At 37.0% G+C, this 16,998-nt stretch overlaps 1 protein-coding gene across 1 annotated transcript in view; it reads left to right on the top strand.

The window, feature by feature from the left end:
* SLC9A9 (solute carrier family 9 member A9) overlaps positions 1 to 16,998 on the top strand; it is a 1,057,350-nt gene that overhangs the window by 363,016 nt on the left and 677,336 nt on the right. Inside the window, exon 6 of the mRNA XM_007952889.1 lies at positions 693 to 798. Within this exon, the coding sequence (XP_007951080.1) occupies positions 693 to 798 (106 nt within the window). The remainder of the gene's footprint in view (positions 1 to 692; positions 799 to 16,998) is intronic.

Below are 16,998 nucleotides of genomic sequence, written 5' to 3'. Positions count from 1 at the left end.
TCTGTTCTTGTTATGGCTCTCACTTCTTTAGGGTATATACCTAGTAATGGGATGGCTGGGTCAAATGGTATTTGTATTTCCAGCTTTTGAAGGAATCGCCATACTGCTTTCCACAATGGTTGTACCATTTTACAGTCCCACCAGCAGTGTATGAGAGTCCCAATCTCTCCGTGAGTGGAGTCTTTGCTGAGGGAGTGAGGGAGATGCTTGAGAGGCTCTTCATGACTGAAAAAAATTGTACCAATAGTCAAATGGGATATGTGTTTCTCTGCTTACATATATGAGGAAGGGTAGGCTGGTGGTAGATGGATGAGAAAGAAATGGAGGCTGTCACAGAGGGAACTAAAGTGCAAAGGTATTTTAGAAACTTTACAATGTGTTTGGAAATTATGGCAAGTAGTTCGGTGTGGCTTCAAAGAGAGAGTAAAGGATTGATGGGGCAGAAGGAGACAGATGGTGGAAGACATGAAAAAGCTCCAACTTCTTCTGTAAGCAGTAGAGGGTACAGAGAAATCTCTAAGTAGGGGCATGATATGATCAGATTGTTTTTTGGATAAAGGTCTGATATCACTATAGGGGATGGATTTGAGAAGATCAGCATTAAATGAATGCCTTTTAGAGGTTACCACAAGTAATCAAAACTCCATGGCTGTTTCCCAGCTAACTCTGCCTGTATGTGTGTCTCTCCCTAGTGACGGTGTTGGCCATTTTCCATGAACTGCACGTTGACCCAGATCTCTACACACTCTTATTTGGGGAGAGTGTTTTGAATGATGCAGTGGCCATAGTTCTTACATAGTAAGTACTGGTACTTTGCTTATGTTTCTTTTACAATATGAAATATGCTTCTACTTGGAGATAATTCCTGATGGCTTTAATAAGTATCTTTTCCCTGATGTCATAGAGATAGAGGCAATTTCTAGCTTTTAAGGAATTTTTATCACAGAAAATCTCCAGTAATAGGCACAATTCATTAGACACCTAATTTCTAATACTATTATTGGGTTTCATATTTCTAGCCTATTACAAGATACTACCCACAGGGTAACATTTTTTTTTTTTTTTCTTCAGCATATATATTTAGTTGGTTCACTTTGGATTCCTAAGATGCACATAAATGAGCATTCTTCATTTCAAATCAGTATCATTTAATTTGTATGCTTGTACAAGTCATTTTTCAGACAATTGGCTAATAGAAACTTTTGTATGTAGAGTAAGATTGGCAAACTGAAACTAGAAGCTGAGGGTCAGAATCCTCTATATGCCAATGCAAACTTAATGCTTTATAGGAAAAAATACATCTTAAATTATCACATGACAAATGAAACTAAGAGCTAAGAGTGAATGTGATTTTGCCTTCATCCTGGCAGAATTTTCTTTTTGAGATGAGAACTAATGCTCTTTTCTTTACTTCCCTTTAGACACTTACCATTTATATTTAATAAATGCCACTTTGGTGGCTTTCACTATGTCAGAGGTCTCTTCTCCATTTTAGATTAAGACCAACGTTTTGGGCATCTGTCAAATATCCCAAAGGAAAGTAGCTATCTGATAATTAAATGTGACAACAGGATTCTATTCAGGGTGTTAATTGCTTCAAAAGCATTTGAAAATGTATTGTGAAATAACAAAGGATTTCTAAAAGTCAGATCTCACAAAGGGGAGTAGGAAAATGGCAGAGCAACACTATTTTTTTCACTACCCTTTTCTTCTGCCAGCTGACATTTCTTAATGCTGCCTCCCTAGAGTTGAAACTGAACTCAACAACGTCAAGTGAGGGTCTCCAAATAAACTTACATTCCACCTGACCACTATATAAGTAACTCTCTTCTGTATTAAAGGAAAATATCAATGAGTGCAAAGAACAAAAGCCATGACAGATTCACAAACGTTAAAAGATACTTTAAAAGAAACACTAAGAACAATTAATTAGAACATCAGAAATCCCTGTCTAAGAAATACTACTATTAAAGGAATATTTGGAGTAAAAATTTAAAAAGAAAAAAATCAGCTGAGTTCCTCATTTTCACTTTCTGAGCTTTCAAGGTGCTAAAGGCCAAGCAAAGCAAAATCACTAACGTGCAAATGAGCTTGGAAAGAATCATGCAGTTACAACCAAGGGAGGCTTGGCCTTTTTGCTTTCAGCTCTACCATTCACAATAGTTTTCCATTGAAAATACAGACTCTAAGGTTGAATGTTGAGTACAGGCCTGGAGAGCCGGGCATGTGAAACAGACTATTTAGTGTCTTCGCAGGTGGTTGTTGTTGTTATGTGCCGTCAAGTCGTACTGACTCATAGCGACCCCTCCTTGGGTTGCCGAGGCAGTATCACGACGGAAATAGATTGCCCAATCTTCCTTCCGAGGAGTGGCTGGTGGGTTTGAACCGCCAGGCTTCTGGTTAGCAGTCAAGTGTCATTAGGCACTATGCTACCAGAGCTCCTACCTTCCGCAGGTTAGGACCTGTTTATTACCGGCAGTGCCAGTGACTGCCTCTTGTACCCCACATGTTCAATGTTTTGTATCTCAACAATAAAATGTGTGTCACTCCATGGCAAGATCTTTTTTTTTTTTCTAAGCATAAGGTATTTGCCATCCTAACTGTGTCAATTCAGATATTATGTTAAGAGACAAAAAACATTTGCCGTTGTTGACTGATTCATGGTGACCCCATGGTTGTCGGAGTAGAATTGTGCTCTATAAGGTCTTCAGTGGCTGATTTTTTAGAAGTAGATTGCCAGACTTTTCTTCCTAAGCACCTTGGGTAGACTCAAACCTCCAAACTTTTGGCTACCAGTGAGTGCTTTAACCATTTACACCACCCATGGACTGTGTAGAGTGACCTTGGATTATTTTCCTAGGGCTGCCATAACAAAATACCACAAAGTGGATGCCTTTAAACACCAGAACTTGATAGTCTTACTGTTTTAGAGGGTCCGACTCGACGGCACATAACAACAACAACAACAAATTTAAATTCAAGGTGTCAGAAGGATCATGCTACTTCCCAAGGCTCTAGCGGAAGATCCTTTCTTGTAGCTCAGCTGGTAGCACCATCATCCCTCTCTGTCTCTTTCTCGATGTGATGTCTTTTCTCCTCTTTCATAAGGACACCACTCAGATAGGATTAGGACTCACTCTACTCCAGTATGACCTTATGTTATTTAACTAACAGTATCTTCAAAGACCTTATCTACAAATAAAGTCAAAGTCACATCCAAATAAGGTACCAGGAGTTAAAACTTCAACGTATTGTTTTGGAGAATAACATTTAATCTACAACTGACCCCAGTGAGTTCCAACCTTTAAAATAAAATTACTCCTTTATTTTAGAAATATACTTAGGAACACTGGACTCTCAAATGGTTTATACTTCATAATTTAGGGACTTCTAATTCCCTCTGGGGTATTTGGACCCCAATATCCCCTTCCATGGGCTTTACTGAATGGTATGTATCTAAGAAGTTCTGGGTTGGGATAGCACTATCAGTGCTATCTGTTGTTTACCACTTCCTCTCCCTTGCTGAATTTTCATGTGTAGTTCTCATCATTTTTTCTCAGTAGTTCACTCACTAGCTTCTTAAACTTAGTTGAGAACACATATGACCACCTATTTATTCATCAATTTATGTACGCATTATTCTCTCTCCTTGTAATGCTCCATCCCCACATTTCCTCTTCCAACTAAAAAAATTTTTAAATTTTACTCAAAAATCATTTAAAGATTTCCTATGATTTTCATACTAAAAATTCAAATATTTTTCTCCCCACTTTTCCTTTTTTCCCCACCAAATCTCACATAGCACCCTGACACAGCACTGTAGGTGATATCTCCTGCCATGGCAGACACAGAGTTCAGTCTCTCTGGTCGCCCTCCTCAGTTTCTTTTTCTGCCCAATTGAGTCTTACAACTTACCTTAGTATTCTCCTTTAGGACCCACTTGCTCACTGGCTGAGCCCCTACATCACCCCTGCATCAATTCCCTTGTAGCCATCATTGTAATGCTGGGTTTAAATATATATTTCCAAGTCTATGTACTGAAATACTTATTCAAAGAACAAATACAAATCTCTTTTGTGTCTTTGCTTTCTTAGTTCCACCTTTGTATGGTATGAGGTCTAAGAATAGTGATACAGCTATTATTGTACCAGAGGAGAAACAGTTATATATTTTGAATGAAATCAGGTATAAGAAAGAACTTGAACCATACACTATTAAGTCCTTTGGCAGTTCTTATAGAATCCCTTGGAATGGCCACAAACTTTCATTTACCTTCTCATCTTCCTCAAGAAAACCTCCTTGTTTAAAAATCATCTTCTTTCATTTTAGTATTTTTTTAAAAAATTAATTATTAGTATTATGATAATGCTGTGCTCTAATATTTTCATTCAAATAAATTAATTTATCTACCTTTTAAATTGAATCAATTTTCCTGTACAAGTCTAAGAAGCAAGTGACTAATTATATCATTGCTTCTTAAGTTAAATTAAAAACCAAACTCACTGCCATCAAGTCAATTCTGACTCTCACAGGGTTTTTGAGGTGGTAAATCTTTACGGAAGTAGATTCCCCAGTCGTCCTTCCATCTCAAGTTAAATATGCTCTGAATTTCAGACAGCTTGCTTGTAATTGAATTTGATGGTCACACTTTTCTACATAGCAGTAGGTGGCAGGTAACACAACACAATGCACTGCCGTGGAGTTGAGCCGACTCATAGCGACCCCTCCTTGGGTTTCCAAGGCGGTATCACTACAGAAGTAGATTGCCCAACCTTCCTTCCAGGGAGTGGCTGGTGCGTATGAACCACCAGCCTTCTGGTTAGCAATCAAATACCTTAGGCACTATGCCACCAGGACAGGTGGTGTTGCTATAATTTAAAGTACCCGTCTTAGTTTCCTAGGGTTGCTGTAACAATATACCACAAAGAGGATGGCTTAAAAAACAGAAGTTTATTTTCTCACAGTGTTTGGAGACTAGAAATCCAAGCCAAAGCAGCTGCTTTAGAGGATTGTCCTTTCTTATCAGTAGTCCTGAATGTTCCTTGATGTTCTTTGACTTGCAGACAGATTCTCATACGGTGTCTTCCCACTGTGCATGTGTAGCTCTTTATGTCTGTTTTCCCTTTTTATAAGGTATCACTCAGAGGGAATTAGGTTTAGGACCCACTCTATGCCTGTATGACCTTATTAACATGTTTGTTATAAAGAAAAACTCTATTTCCAAACAGAATCACAATCATAGGGACAAAGGTTAGGACTTCAATATATCTTTTAGGAGAACAAAATTCAATCCATTATCAGTGATTCAGAATTGTTCTTAGAATTAAAATAATGTAATAATTTTCATTTTGTGTGCTTGCATTGGTAAGTTAATTTACTTAACATAAAAATTTTGAAATTAGCTTGTCTTTGACCCATTCAATTATTTCAAGTGTATGGAGAATTTCATAGTCAAATGTGTATTTATGAATTCCACTTGACACATTTCCATTTCTAAAGGTTATTTCTCACCTCTGTGGAGTCAGATCCAACTCATAGTGACCCCTCCTTGGGTTTCCAAGGCAGTATCTCTACAGAAGTAGATTGCCCAACCTTCCTTCTGAGGAGTGGCTGGTGGGTTTGAACCACCAGCCTCTGGTTAGCAGTCAAATGCCTTAGGCACTATGCTTCCAGAGTAGGCTACAAAGGAAGGCAAAGAAACTTTTGAAGAAGTCTTGAAGGGTGTGTGTTTCTGAATCCTGAACAAAGAAATTAATTTCACAGTCAGCATAATAGAATAGAAAGATCCTGAGATTTGAAGTCAAAAGATCTGGTGTCAGAGTTGCCACTAATTAACTGTAGCAATTATTATAGTTGACAGAAAACCCAACCAAAACTTGGGTAAACAAAGATGAAATTTGTGTTGGCTGATACAGCTGAGCTACAGGCATAGAAATGGCTCAGGAAGCATCCAGTGAAATGATCAAGACTCATTCTTTCTTCACCCAGCTTCCTTGGAGTTAGTTACCTTCCTCTCATGATGGCTTTCAGCATCTCCCAAGGTTGTATTTTTTCTTCAAGAGAATGAACCAAGAATCTTTTCCTCACCATTCCCAGCCCAAATCTTGGTATACATTGTAGGTTCTTATGCAGTTCCAGACCCACTTGGAACTAATAACTATGTCAAGGAGATTGTAATGCATGTATTGGCTAAGGTCTATGTCAGATATACCATGAGGTCAGGGTTGTAATTAGCTTCTCTTGGAAGAACATGAGTTGAAAGTTGGGGGAAGGTTGCATTCTCACTGAATCTTTTGCTACAAAAATGGGAAAATAGATACTGGACAGAAATAAAAGCAAACAAAACAAAATAACACCTAGAAGACCACCACATTGATTTTGTATGGCCTTAACTAGCTAGGTTTATTTCTTTATCTATAAAATGTAATAATAGTTGTAAATATGCATTATACAATTACTCTGAGCAATAATAAACTATATTGATAGTTGGAAAGGATCTGTAATCTCAAGGTGCTATATGAATATAAATATTCTCACTATAATTTATGTCATCATTTATATCAACACTTTTAGTTCTATTTAAACAATCTCTAATCCATTAAAATATCTAAAGACAGATCTATTTCTAGTGAAGTGTTCCTTCATAAATTTGGCACTTTATGATCCAAACATTATAGAGAACAATTATTTTTACATGTGATTCCTTCCATTAAGAAAAACCCACTTAGTTAAGACATACATCTATAAATTGGTAAATGAAGAAATAGAGTATATTATTTAAAGTTATAAAGGTACTTGCAACCAAAATTAATATTACTCATGGACTTTAAATCAGTAGTAGAAAAGGAAAGAACAGGCTAAGTTAACTAAAATTTCTTATCTTTCATAGTAATAAATCAATAGATACTGTCTAGAGTTGATAAATCAAGAAAATGGAGGTACTTGTACAATATTTAGATTCCTAGGACAACCTTCAGAAGAAACAAAAACAGGAATGGGTAGAGGGAGATACCTTTGCTATGTAGGACAATGGTTTGTGCAAAGGGGAACAAGATAATTTAACTTTTCATTTTATATCCTTGTAAACTGTCTGAATATCTTTATGTGTTTGAATTTTATTTATTTCAAATACTCTTCTTCAGATGAAGAAGATATCAAAAGTAGAAACTATAAAGGAAAAGTCAGTTTATTTAACGATAACAGAATCATGTAATTCAAGCAGAATAATGACAAATAAAATTAAATGACAAGTGATAAACCAAGAAAAATCAACACACATTCTGATAGGCTAATAATCTTTATAACATATGTGATAAATTGTTGCTCTCCAGGATATACTAGATTTAATAGTTATGTTACATTGGTAAGTCACTTAACCTCTCTGTTCCTCACATGCTTTATTTGTAAAATGGATAGTAACAGCACTTGCCTCACTGGGTAGTATTAAATATAAAGTATCTAAAATATGGCCAGGCTCATAAAATTCAAGAAATATTAGATGTTAGCTGTTGATTTTATATTTTTATCAAAGAGCAATAGACAAAAGTAAGCATACCAGTAGAAAAATGGGCAAAGGGTATAAAGAGCCAAATTAAACCAACGATGGAATTTTTGTTTTGTTTTGTTTTGTTTTTGCCTATCAAATTTTCAAAGGAGCTCTGGTGGTGTAGTGGTTAAAGCCTTAGACTGCTAACCAAACATATGTTCCACAGAAGAAACATGTGACAGTCTGCTTCTGTAAAGGTTTACAGCCTTGGAAACCCTATGGGGCAGTTTTATTCTATCCTAAAAAGTCACTATGAGTTGGAGTTGATTCAATGGCAGTGGGTTTGGTTTGATCAAATTTTCAAATATACAGAACTCAAGGAGAGAAAAAAAAAAGGATCATACTTGTGGTAAGTCAGGATTTGAGACAGGGTAACACTCTTACATAGCCGAGGAAAGAGAAAAATGGTAAAACTTTTACAAAGGCTGTTGGGTAATTTTACTAAGAAAAAAACAATCCAAACACTACCAGCGAGTCATTTCTGATTCTAAGCGACCATTCCTTGGGTTGCTGAGGCGGTGTCTCTACAGAAGTAGATTGCCCAATCTTCCTTCCGAGGAGTGGCTGGTGGGTTTGAACTGCCAGCCTCCAGTTTAGCAGTCAAATGCCTTAGGCACTACACCACCAGAGCTCCCAATTTTACTAAGAGTCATTGGAATTTATGAATTAATTTATCCAGTGAATTTATGAATTCATGCATCCAGTGTGGTGCAGTGAATTACTTGGAAAGGCTTATCTAACCAGTCTTTGTAACTCCCACTGGAACTAGGTGAGACCATGCAAATAAGATGTGTAGAACTCTGATGTTGGGATGAGTTAGTTCTGTCACTGTCAGGCTTAAAAAGAGGCCTCCTGGAGGCAGAGGAGAGCATCTTATTGCCATCAAGAGAGAAGAGCTTGAGGTGAAATAGAGTCTGTCCTTGGACTTGAGATCCCTACACTGGACCACCTTGGCAGAGATGCCCCAAAAGAGAGACACCCCTGGCAGAGAGACAGTGGCAGTGGAACCAAAAGGCACGAGGCAGAGCTGTGGGCTTATCTGGCCCACAGAGCAAGAAAGCTGAGTGCCTTTGGACAGGAGTCTTGCTGGTGGAGTGGGGTGCACTGAGGTATACCTACTGGCAGAACTAAAAGAGCTTTGGTAACATTTCCCTGAGCAGGGCAGAGGCTGGATTGAGAGGCCAAGGGCCAGAGAGGCATGCCTGAGGGCATAGGAGAGGGGAGTCTGTCCTGATCTAAGAATTGCATCTAGAGTGTGTTTCTGAATTGTAGCCTGTTACTTCCCTAATAAACCCCATAATCGTGAGTATTGTCTGTGAGTTCTGTGTGGCCATTGCAATGAATTATTGAACCCAGCAGAGAAGTAGTGAGTGCCTTGGGAGGGACAGCTGGTGTCAGAGTTGGTCAAAAGCTGGAGGGCCATGGCATGTCTGACCTCATAGGAAAGCCTTGATTTGCTCATGGTGATTCTGTCTTCCTCTTGTGAAGTTATAAGAGGTCAGAATATGCCACCTCCATGCCCTTTTTGCATCCAGTAATTTCATTTCCAGAATTTTATCCCAAGAAATAATTAAGACCATGTGCAACAATTTTTCCCATAGGGATGAGTGCTTTGAATCAAGCAAGAGTTGGAACAGAAGGTTAAATAGTTAGTTGAGTAAATTGTAATACATTTATATTACAGAATCTCATGTAGTCATTTAAAAAATCACATAGAAAAACTTTTTTGACATGAAAAGATGATCACAATATACTGTTAAGAAAAATGTCAAATGGTGTAATACAATAAAATCCTATTTTGGTTTGAAAAATTCCAGCTAAATTTTTATGTAAATATGATGAAAATGTTAAGCGATTTTGATTTTCTTCTTTTGGTTTATATTTATTTACTGGAAATAGATTAAACTACTTATGATCATCCCTGGCCCAAAGACTCTCCCCATAATATCCTTGATAATTAGTAATGTTCATTAAGATGCAGATTTTATAGAGGCAGAAATCTGAATTTTTGTGTGTGTATGATAGGGAATGCCAATAAAAGAACAGAGAGAAAATATTGGGTGTTCTTGGCTATTTACCTGCAAAACAGAAATACGCTGGTATTGTACTGAAACATCTACTTGTGAAATAATTCTACACTGTGCAAATGCCTCCATATTTTCTTAGAGATAAAAAAAGAACCTCATTAAACAGCTGCTCGTGGATGACAGTAAATACACACTAAGTTTATTTATTCCCTGTTAACAAATGCTTACAAGGAAATTCAATGTGGATTATTAAAAGAGAGGGAAAAATGGAGTGCCAATTTTCTCTTTTTACATTAAGGGTATTATGCTGCTCAGAATTCTTTCTAGAAAGTATTATTTAAAACGTAATAATAGTCAATGTCTGGTGCTCAGATTGAGTGACATTTTGAAATACCTTATAAACTCACTTCCGTAGAGTCACAGTGACCCCTCCTTGGGTTTCCGAGGCAGTATCACTACGGAAGTAGATTGCCAAACCTTTCTTCCGAGGAGTGGCTGGTGGGTTTGAACCACCAGCTTTCTGGTTTGTAGTCAAATGCCTTAGGCACTACGCTACCAGAGGTCCCTTTATTTTGGTTTGGTATGTGTGTAGAGGAGAATGTAGTATGGGTTGACTGTGAGACTCAAAGAACAATGGGATTAAGAGGAACCTTGAGGTATTATCTACTCATTCAGTAAAAATATGCTGAGCACCTGTATGTGTCAGACATTATGCTGAACGCTGATGATATGGGTTGAATGGACATAGTCACATCACTGCTCTTCTTTATTATTATTTCTCTTTTTTAAAAAATTTTCTCTTTCCACTTCCTCCCTGTAGTTACCTTTCCCTGTGCTCTTCTTTCCTATGCATTCCTGCCCCCTGAGCTATCTCCCTGTGTAAATATTGCCCTTCTGTTCTCCCATGATTGATCATTTTAAGGAGTATATATCTATCTGATGTTAATGTTTACCCTATAAGCCACCGGACTGAGTTCAACTTCAGATCTGAAGGGTTAACTAAGCTGCCATAGTCTTGTGGATCTCACCATTCTTTATCAGACTAATAAACTTGATCTTTTTATGGTTTGGAGTTTTGTTTCACATTGTTCTCCCACTCTATCCAGGATCTCCTGCACAAATCCCTTTCTGAGTGGTTGATTGTGATACTGGGCATCATCTAGTTCTTCTGGTCTCATGGCTGAGGTTCGCATGGTCAACTAGTCCCTTGGAGTAATTGTTTTCATGTGTCTTTGGTTTTCTTCATTCCTCTTTGCTCTGGACAAGGAGAGACCCTTTGTTGCATCTAGATGGCTGCTTGCAAGCTTTTTTTTTTTTCCCCCTTTTATCACACTCTCAATCTTTATTCCCATCAAGAATTTGGAATCCAGGTGGTCATCCTGTATAATGCTTGCAAGCTTTTAAGACCCCAGTTGTTATTCACCAAAATAGGATGTGGAACAATGTTTTTGTGTAGTATGTTATGCCAATTGAGCTTGATGTCCCCTGTGACCATGGTCCCGAGCCCACAGGTCCAAAAACTCAATCCATCAAGGTGGTTGACTGCAACCAAGAAGTTATCATAACTTTGGCCCCTGTTAGTTCTATTAATATGGACATTCTTATAGCACATACAAATACATGTGTACAGATCTCTTCTGCCAACCTTATATATGGTCATGGATATATTCTCTTGTGCCTAGACATGCCTGATCATTCTTATCACTGATAACACAGTATTGTATATGTTATTTGTTGCCTGTACCTCTTGTGTGCTTCTCTGTGTCTTTCTTTCCCTTAATGTTATTGTGTTTGTCACTCGCTTTTGATGTATTACCTTTCCCTTTACCAAAATCAGTTCTTATCTCTACCTATCTAGAAGCATTCCCCACCCTCCCCTCCCATCCCTGGTAACCAACAAAGAAAGTTTCCTTTCGTATATAGTCCTTTCCTTGAATTTTACAATAGTGAACTAATAAAATATTTGTTCTTCTGTGATTGACCTATTTCACTCAGCGTAATGTCCTCATTATGCAGTGTTTTGCAGATTCTACATTATTCTTTGGGAGCTCTGGTGGCGTAGTGCCTAAGGCATTTGGCTGCTAACCAGAAGGCTGGCAGTTCAAACCCACCAGCCACTCCTGAGAAGGAAGATTGGGCAATCTACTTCCATAGTGATACTGCCTTGAAAACCCAAGGAGGGGTGTCTGTGAATCGGATCTGACTCAACAGCATTATTCTTTAGTGTTGCATAGTATTCCATTGTGTATATGTTCCATAGTTTGGTTATCCGTTCATCTGTTGATGGGCACTTAAATTATTTCTATCTTTTTGCTGTTGTGAATAGTATTTTGATGAACATGGATATACATATATGTATTCAGTCCTGGATCTCACCTCTTTTAGGTGACTTTAAAGTCCCACCAGGAGTGCATGAAAGTTCTAATGTCTCCACATCCTCACCAACACTTGTTGTTTTCTGTCTTGTTGAACTTTACTATTATTGCTGGAGTGAAATAATATCTCACTGTTGTTTTGATTTGCATCTGTCTAATGGAGTTTTTTATTTTCATCTCTCTGAGTATCTTCTTTGGTGAAGTGTATGTTAATGTCCTCTGCTAATTTTTGAATTGGATTGTTTGTATTTTTGATGTTGAGGTGTTGAATTTTTCTATATATTTTCAAGATAAATCCCTTGTCGGATATGTCATAGCCAAATATTTTTTTCCCAATCTATGGGTTCTCTTTTTACAGTGGCAGAGAAATCTTTCCATGCACATAAAAACTTAATTTTTAGAAGGTCCCAGTCATATCTAGTTTATCTTCTGGTGTTTGCTCATTTTGTGTTATACTTGATAGTCTGTTTATACCATATATCAGGGCACCTAGGTTGGCCCCTATTTTATCTTTGTTGAACTTTATAATTTTGGGTTTCACATGTAGGTCTTAGATCCATCTTGAGTTAGTCTTTGTTTATGGTGTGGGGTATGGATCTTGTTTCATTTTTCTGAAAATGGACATCCAATTTTGCCAGCACCATTTGTTAAAGAGGTTATCTCTAACCTCAGTTAGTATGTTTCAGTCCTTTCCCAAAGATCAGCTGTCCATAGATGGATGGGTTTATTTCTGGATTCTCAATTCTGTTCCACTGGTCTATGTGTCTATCATTGAACAGTACCAGGCTCTATTGACTACTGTGGCTGTATAGTAGATTTTCAGATTGGGGTGTGTGAAACTTCCTACTTCATTTTTCTTCTTCAATAGTGTTTTGCATAACCAAGCTCTCTTTCATTTCCATATAGTGATTGCTGTTTCCATGTCCTTAAAGAATGTTGATGAACTTTGGATTAGGATTGTTTTGAATATATAGATTGCTTTGGGTAATAATGACATTTTCATGACATTCAGTCTTTCTGCGGCATGTTCTACCATTTATATTGATCTCCTGTAGTTGCTTATAGCAGCATTTTGTAGTTTTCTTTATATAGTTCTTTTGTGCCCCTGGTAAGACTTATTCCTAAGTATTTTATCTTCCTGGTAGCTTTTGTAAATTGTATTGTTTTCCTTATTTCCTTTCCAGAGATCTCATTGTTGATGTAGAGGAATCCAACTGATTTTTCTATATAGATCTTGTATCCTGCCACTTTGCTGAACCTTTTCAATTAGTTCTAGTAGTTTTCTTGCTGAGTCTCTTGGGTTTTCTGTGAATAGGAGCATGTCATCTGCAAATAGAGATAGTTTTACTTCTTCTTTGACCATTTGAATGCTTTATTTCTCTTTCTTGCTTTATTGCCCTGGCCAGGACTTCCAATACAATGTTGAATAGGAATGATAATAGAGGACATCCTTCTCTGGCTCCTGTTCACAAGAGGCATGATTTCTGTCTCTCTCCATTGAGAATAATGTTGGCTATTGGTTTTATATATATGCCCTTTATTATGTTGAGGAATTTCCCTCCTATCCCTATTTTGCTGAGAGTTTTAATCAGAAATGGGTGTTAGATTTTATTAAATGCCTTTTCTGCATTGATTGATATGATCATGCTTTTCTTTCCCTTTGTTTTATATGTGTTGATTACAATGATTGTTTTTTTTCTGATGCTGTTTTATATATGTGTTGATTACAATGATTGTTTTTTTCTGATCCTTGCATATCTGGTATAAATCCCATCTGCTCATCGTATATCATTTTTTGATATAGTGTTAGATTCTGTTGGCTAGGATTCTGTGGAAGATTTTTGTGTCTATATTCATCATGGATATTGGTCTCTAGTTTTTGTTTTTAATGGTGTTTTGACTGGTGTTATGCATGCTTTGTAGAATGAATTTGGAAATAGTCCATTCTTTTCTATGCTCTGGAATAGTTTGAGTAGGATAGGTGTCAGCTCTTCTTTGAACATTTGATAGAATTCTCCAGGGAAGCTGTCTGGGCCAGCACTTATTTTGTGGGGAGTTTTTTTGACAACCTGCTCCATTTCTTCTCTCGTGATGGGTCTGTTCAAATTTCCTGTTTTGATCTGTGTGAGTTTGGGTAGGCCTTGTGTTTCCAGAAATTTGTCCATTTCTTCTAGGTTTTTTAAAATTTGTTGGACTACAGTTCTTCATAGTATTTTGTTATTATCATTTTAAATTTCAGTTGGTTTTGTTGTGATGGCACCTATTTCATTTATTATTTGTATTATTTGCATCTTCTCTTTCTTTTCCTTAATTAAATTTGCCAATGGTTGGTTGATTTTGTTAATTTAAAAAATAAATAAATAAATAAAACCAGCTTCTGGTCTTGTTGATTTTTCCCTTTTTTTTAACTTCATTTATTTCTGCTCTGATCTATATTAATTATTTCCTTTGTTCTGGAGACTGTAGATTTCTTTCATTGCTCTTTTTCTAATTATTGGAGTTATTAACTTAAGGTGTTGATTTTGATTCTTTCTCTTTTTTTGATGTGTGCATTTATTGCTGTAAGATGGCCTCTGTGATCTCTGAGTACTGCTTTCAGTGTGTTCCAAAGGTTTTGGTATGTTAAGTTTTCATTTTCATTCGTTTCTAGGAATCTTTTTTTTTTTCATTTCACTTTATTTCTTCTGCTTCCCAGTAGTTGTTGAGCAGTATATTATTCAGTTTCCATGTATTTGATTTTTTTTTTTTCCCTTGGTATTCCTATTATTGACTTCTAATTTTGTGGCATTGTTATCTGAGAAGATGCTTTGTAGTATTGTGATGTTTTTAAATTTATTGAGTCTTGTTTTGTGGCCTAACTTATGGTCTATTCAGCAGAATGATCCACGTGCACTGGAAAAGAAAGTATTGTGTTTTTTATTGAGTGGAGTGTTCCATATATGTGTGTGAAGTTGAGTTGCTGATTTTGTTGTTGAGATCTTCTGTATCCTTGTTGATTTTTTTCCTAGTTGTTCTTTCATCAAAAGTGGTTTGTTAAAATCTACTACTACTATTGTAGACTTGTCTATTATTTTTTATTTCAGTTCAGCTAGTGTTTTCTTTATGTATTTTGGAGCTCTTTCAATGGATGTATAAATATTTATTATGGCAATGTCTTCTTGGTCTGTTGACCCTTTTATAATCACATAATGCCCCTCTTTGTCTCTTATGCTGGTTCTCACCTTGAAGTCTATTTTATCAGAAATTAATATTACCGTTCTTGCTCTGTGGATAGACACAGTGGCTGCAATGATGGGCTCAGGTATAGCAAGTATCCTGAGGCTGGCACAAGAAAGGGCAGTGTTTTGTTCTGCTGTGCATAGGGTCGCTATGAGTCAAAGACAACTTGACAGCACCTAACAACAGCAGCAATAACAATATGTTCTTCTTTGGTTGCCATTCATCTGATATATTTTTTCCAATCTTTGAATTTTTATTTATTTTTATCTTTGTGCCTAAGGTGGGTCTCCTGTAGGCAGCATATTGATGAATCTTCTTTTCTTATCCAGTCTGCCACTCTCTTTCTCTTGACTAGTACATTTAGTCCATTCACATTCAATGTAATTAATGATAGGTATGAATTTACTGCTGATATTTTTTTGTGTTTTTTTGTCATGTTAGTAGTGATTTCTTTGTTCCAAACATTTTTTCTGTGCTGAGTTCATTTTGCTAGCAAGTCCCAAGTTCCTGAGTTGAACATCAATTAGAGGCTTTTCCTGACTCACACAGCTGCAGGGGTTTATGAACCCAAGGTCAGCAGGCAGAATAGCAGGCTGCTGACTACAGCAGATAACTAACTGAAGATGAGCAGGCAAAATTGTTGATTATTGGCTCACAGAATGGTTGTAGAGCCTGGCAAGTCCCAAGTTCCTGTGTTGCGCATCACACTGGAGGCCTTTCCCAGCTCACGCAGCTGCAGGGACTGACGAACCCAAGATCAGCAGGCAACATGGCAGGATCCAGATCCAACAGAAAGTTCCTGAACTTTCCCAGGATGTCCATATATATATATATATATATATATATATATATATATATATTGGAAGCAGGCCACACCCTAAAGGAAACTCCCTTTCAACTGATTGGGTGCTTAAAGGATATCCCACTGTGGAGGTGACTGCCATACATCAGATCTCATCGTGGGAATGACCATATCACAACTGCTTAAACTACTCAGAATCGTGGTCCAGCCAAGTTGACACACAACCTTAACTATCATATCTTTCCAAATTTGGACAGTCTGTTCTATATAGACATCATACTCACTTCCTCCTTGTTTAGAAGTTTTGTACTTGTACCATTTATTCTCTCTATTTGCTTTGTTTTTGGTGTCATTTACAGATTGATTTTTTTGGTTCTCTATTTACCTGTTTGTAAGCTTATTTTTAGTTTTAAGAGTTCTTTTTCTGGGTTGGTTTCTGGGTGGTGTTGTCATGTGTCTTGATCTTAATTGATTGTCTCCTGTTGTTCATTTTTCCATTGGAAGGACTCCCTTAGCATTTCTTGTAGAGTTAGTTTGTTTTTTTACAAATCCCCATATTTATGTTTTTTGGGAATGTTTTAATTTCACCCTCATATTTGAGGGACAATTTGGCTGGGTATATAATTCTTAGGCGCTTTGATAGTGTAGTGCCTAAGACACTTGACTGCTAACCAGAAGGCTGGTAGTTCAAACCCACCAGCCACTCCTCGGAAGGAACGTTGGGCCATCTATTTCTGTAGTGATACCACCTTGGAAACCCAAGGAAGGGTCGCTATGAGTTGGGTCCAACTCAACAGCGCATAATAACAACAACATATAATTCTTGGTTGGCAATTCTTTTCTTTCAAGATTTGGTATATGTCTTGCCTGCATGGTTTCTGATGAGAAATCAGAGGTTAGTCTTATTGGTTGCCCATTGTAGGTAACTTTTTTTTTTTTTTTTCTGTTCCAAGTTGCTCTCAAGACTTTTCCTTTGTCTTTCATTTTGGAGATTCATTATGTTATATCTTTTTATTTGGTAAATTTTTT

This window comes from Orycteropus afer, unplaced genomic scaffold (assembly GCF_000298275.1).
Source record: "Orycteropus afer afer isolate SDZICR_OR568_19922 unplaced genomic scaffold, OryAfe1.0 scaffold00363, whole genome shotgun sequence".
Lineage (NCBI taxonomy): Eukaryota > Metazoa > Chordata > Mammalia > Tubulidentata > Orycteropodidae > Orycteropus > Orycteropus afer.
The sequence above is the reverse complement of the archived record's forward strand: the minus strand, read 5'-3'. Positions and strand labels throughout refer to the sequence as shown.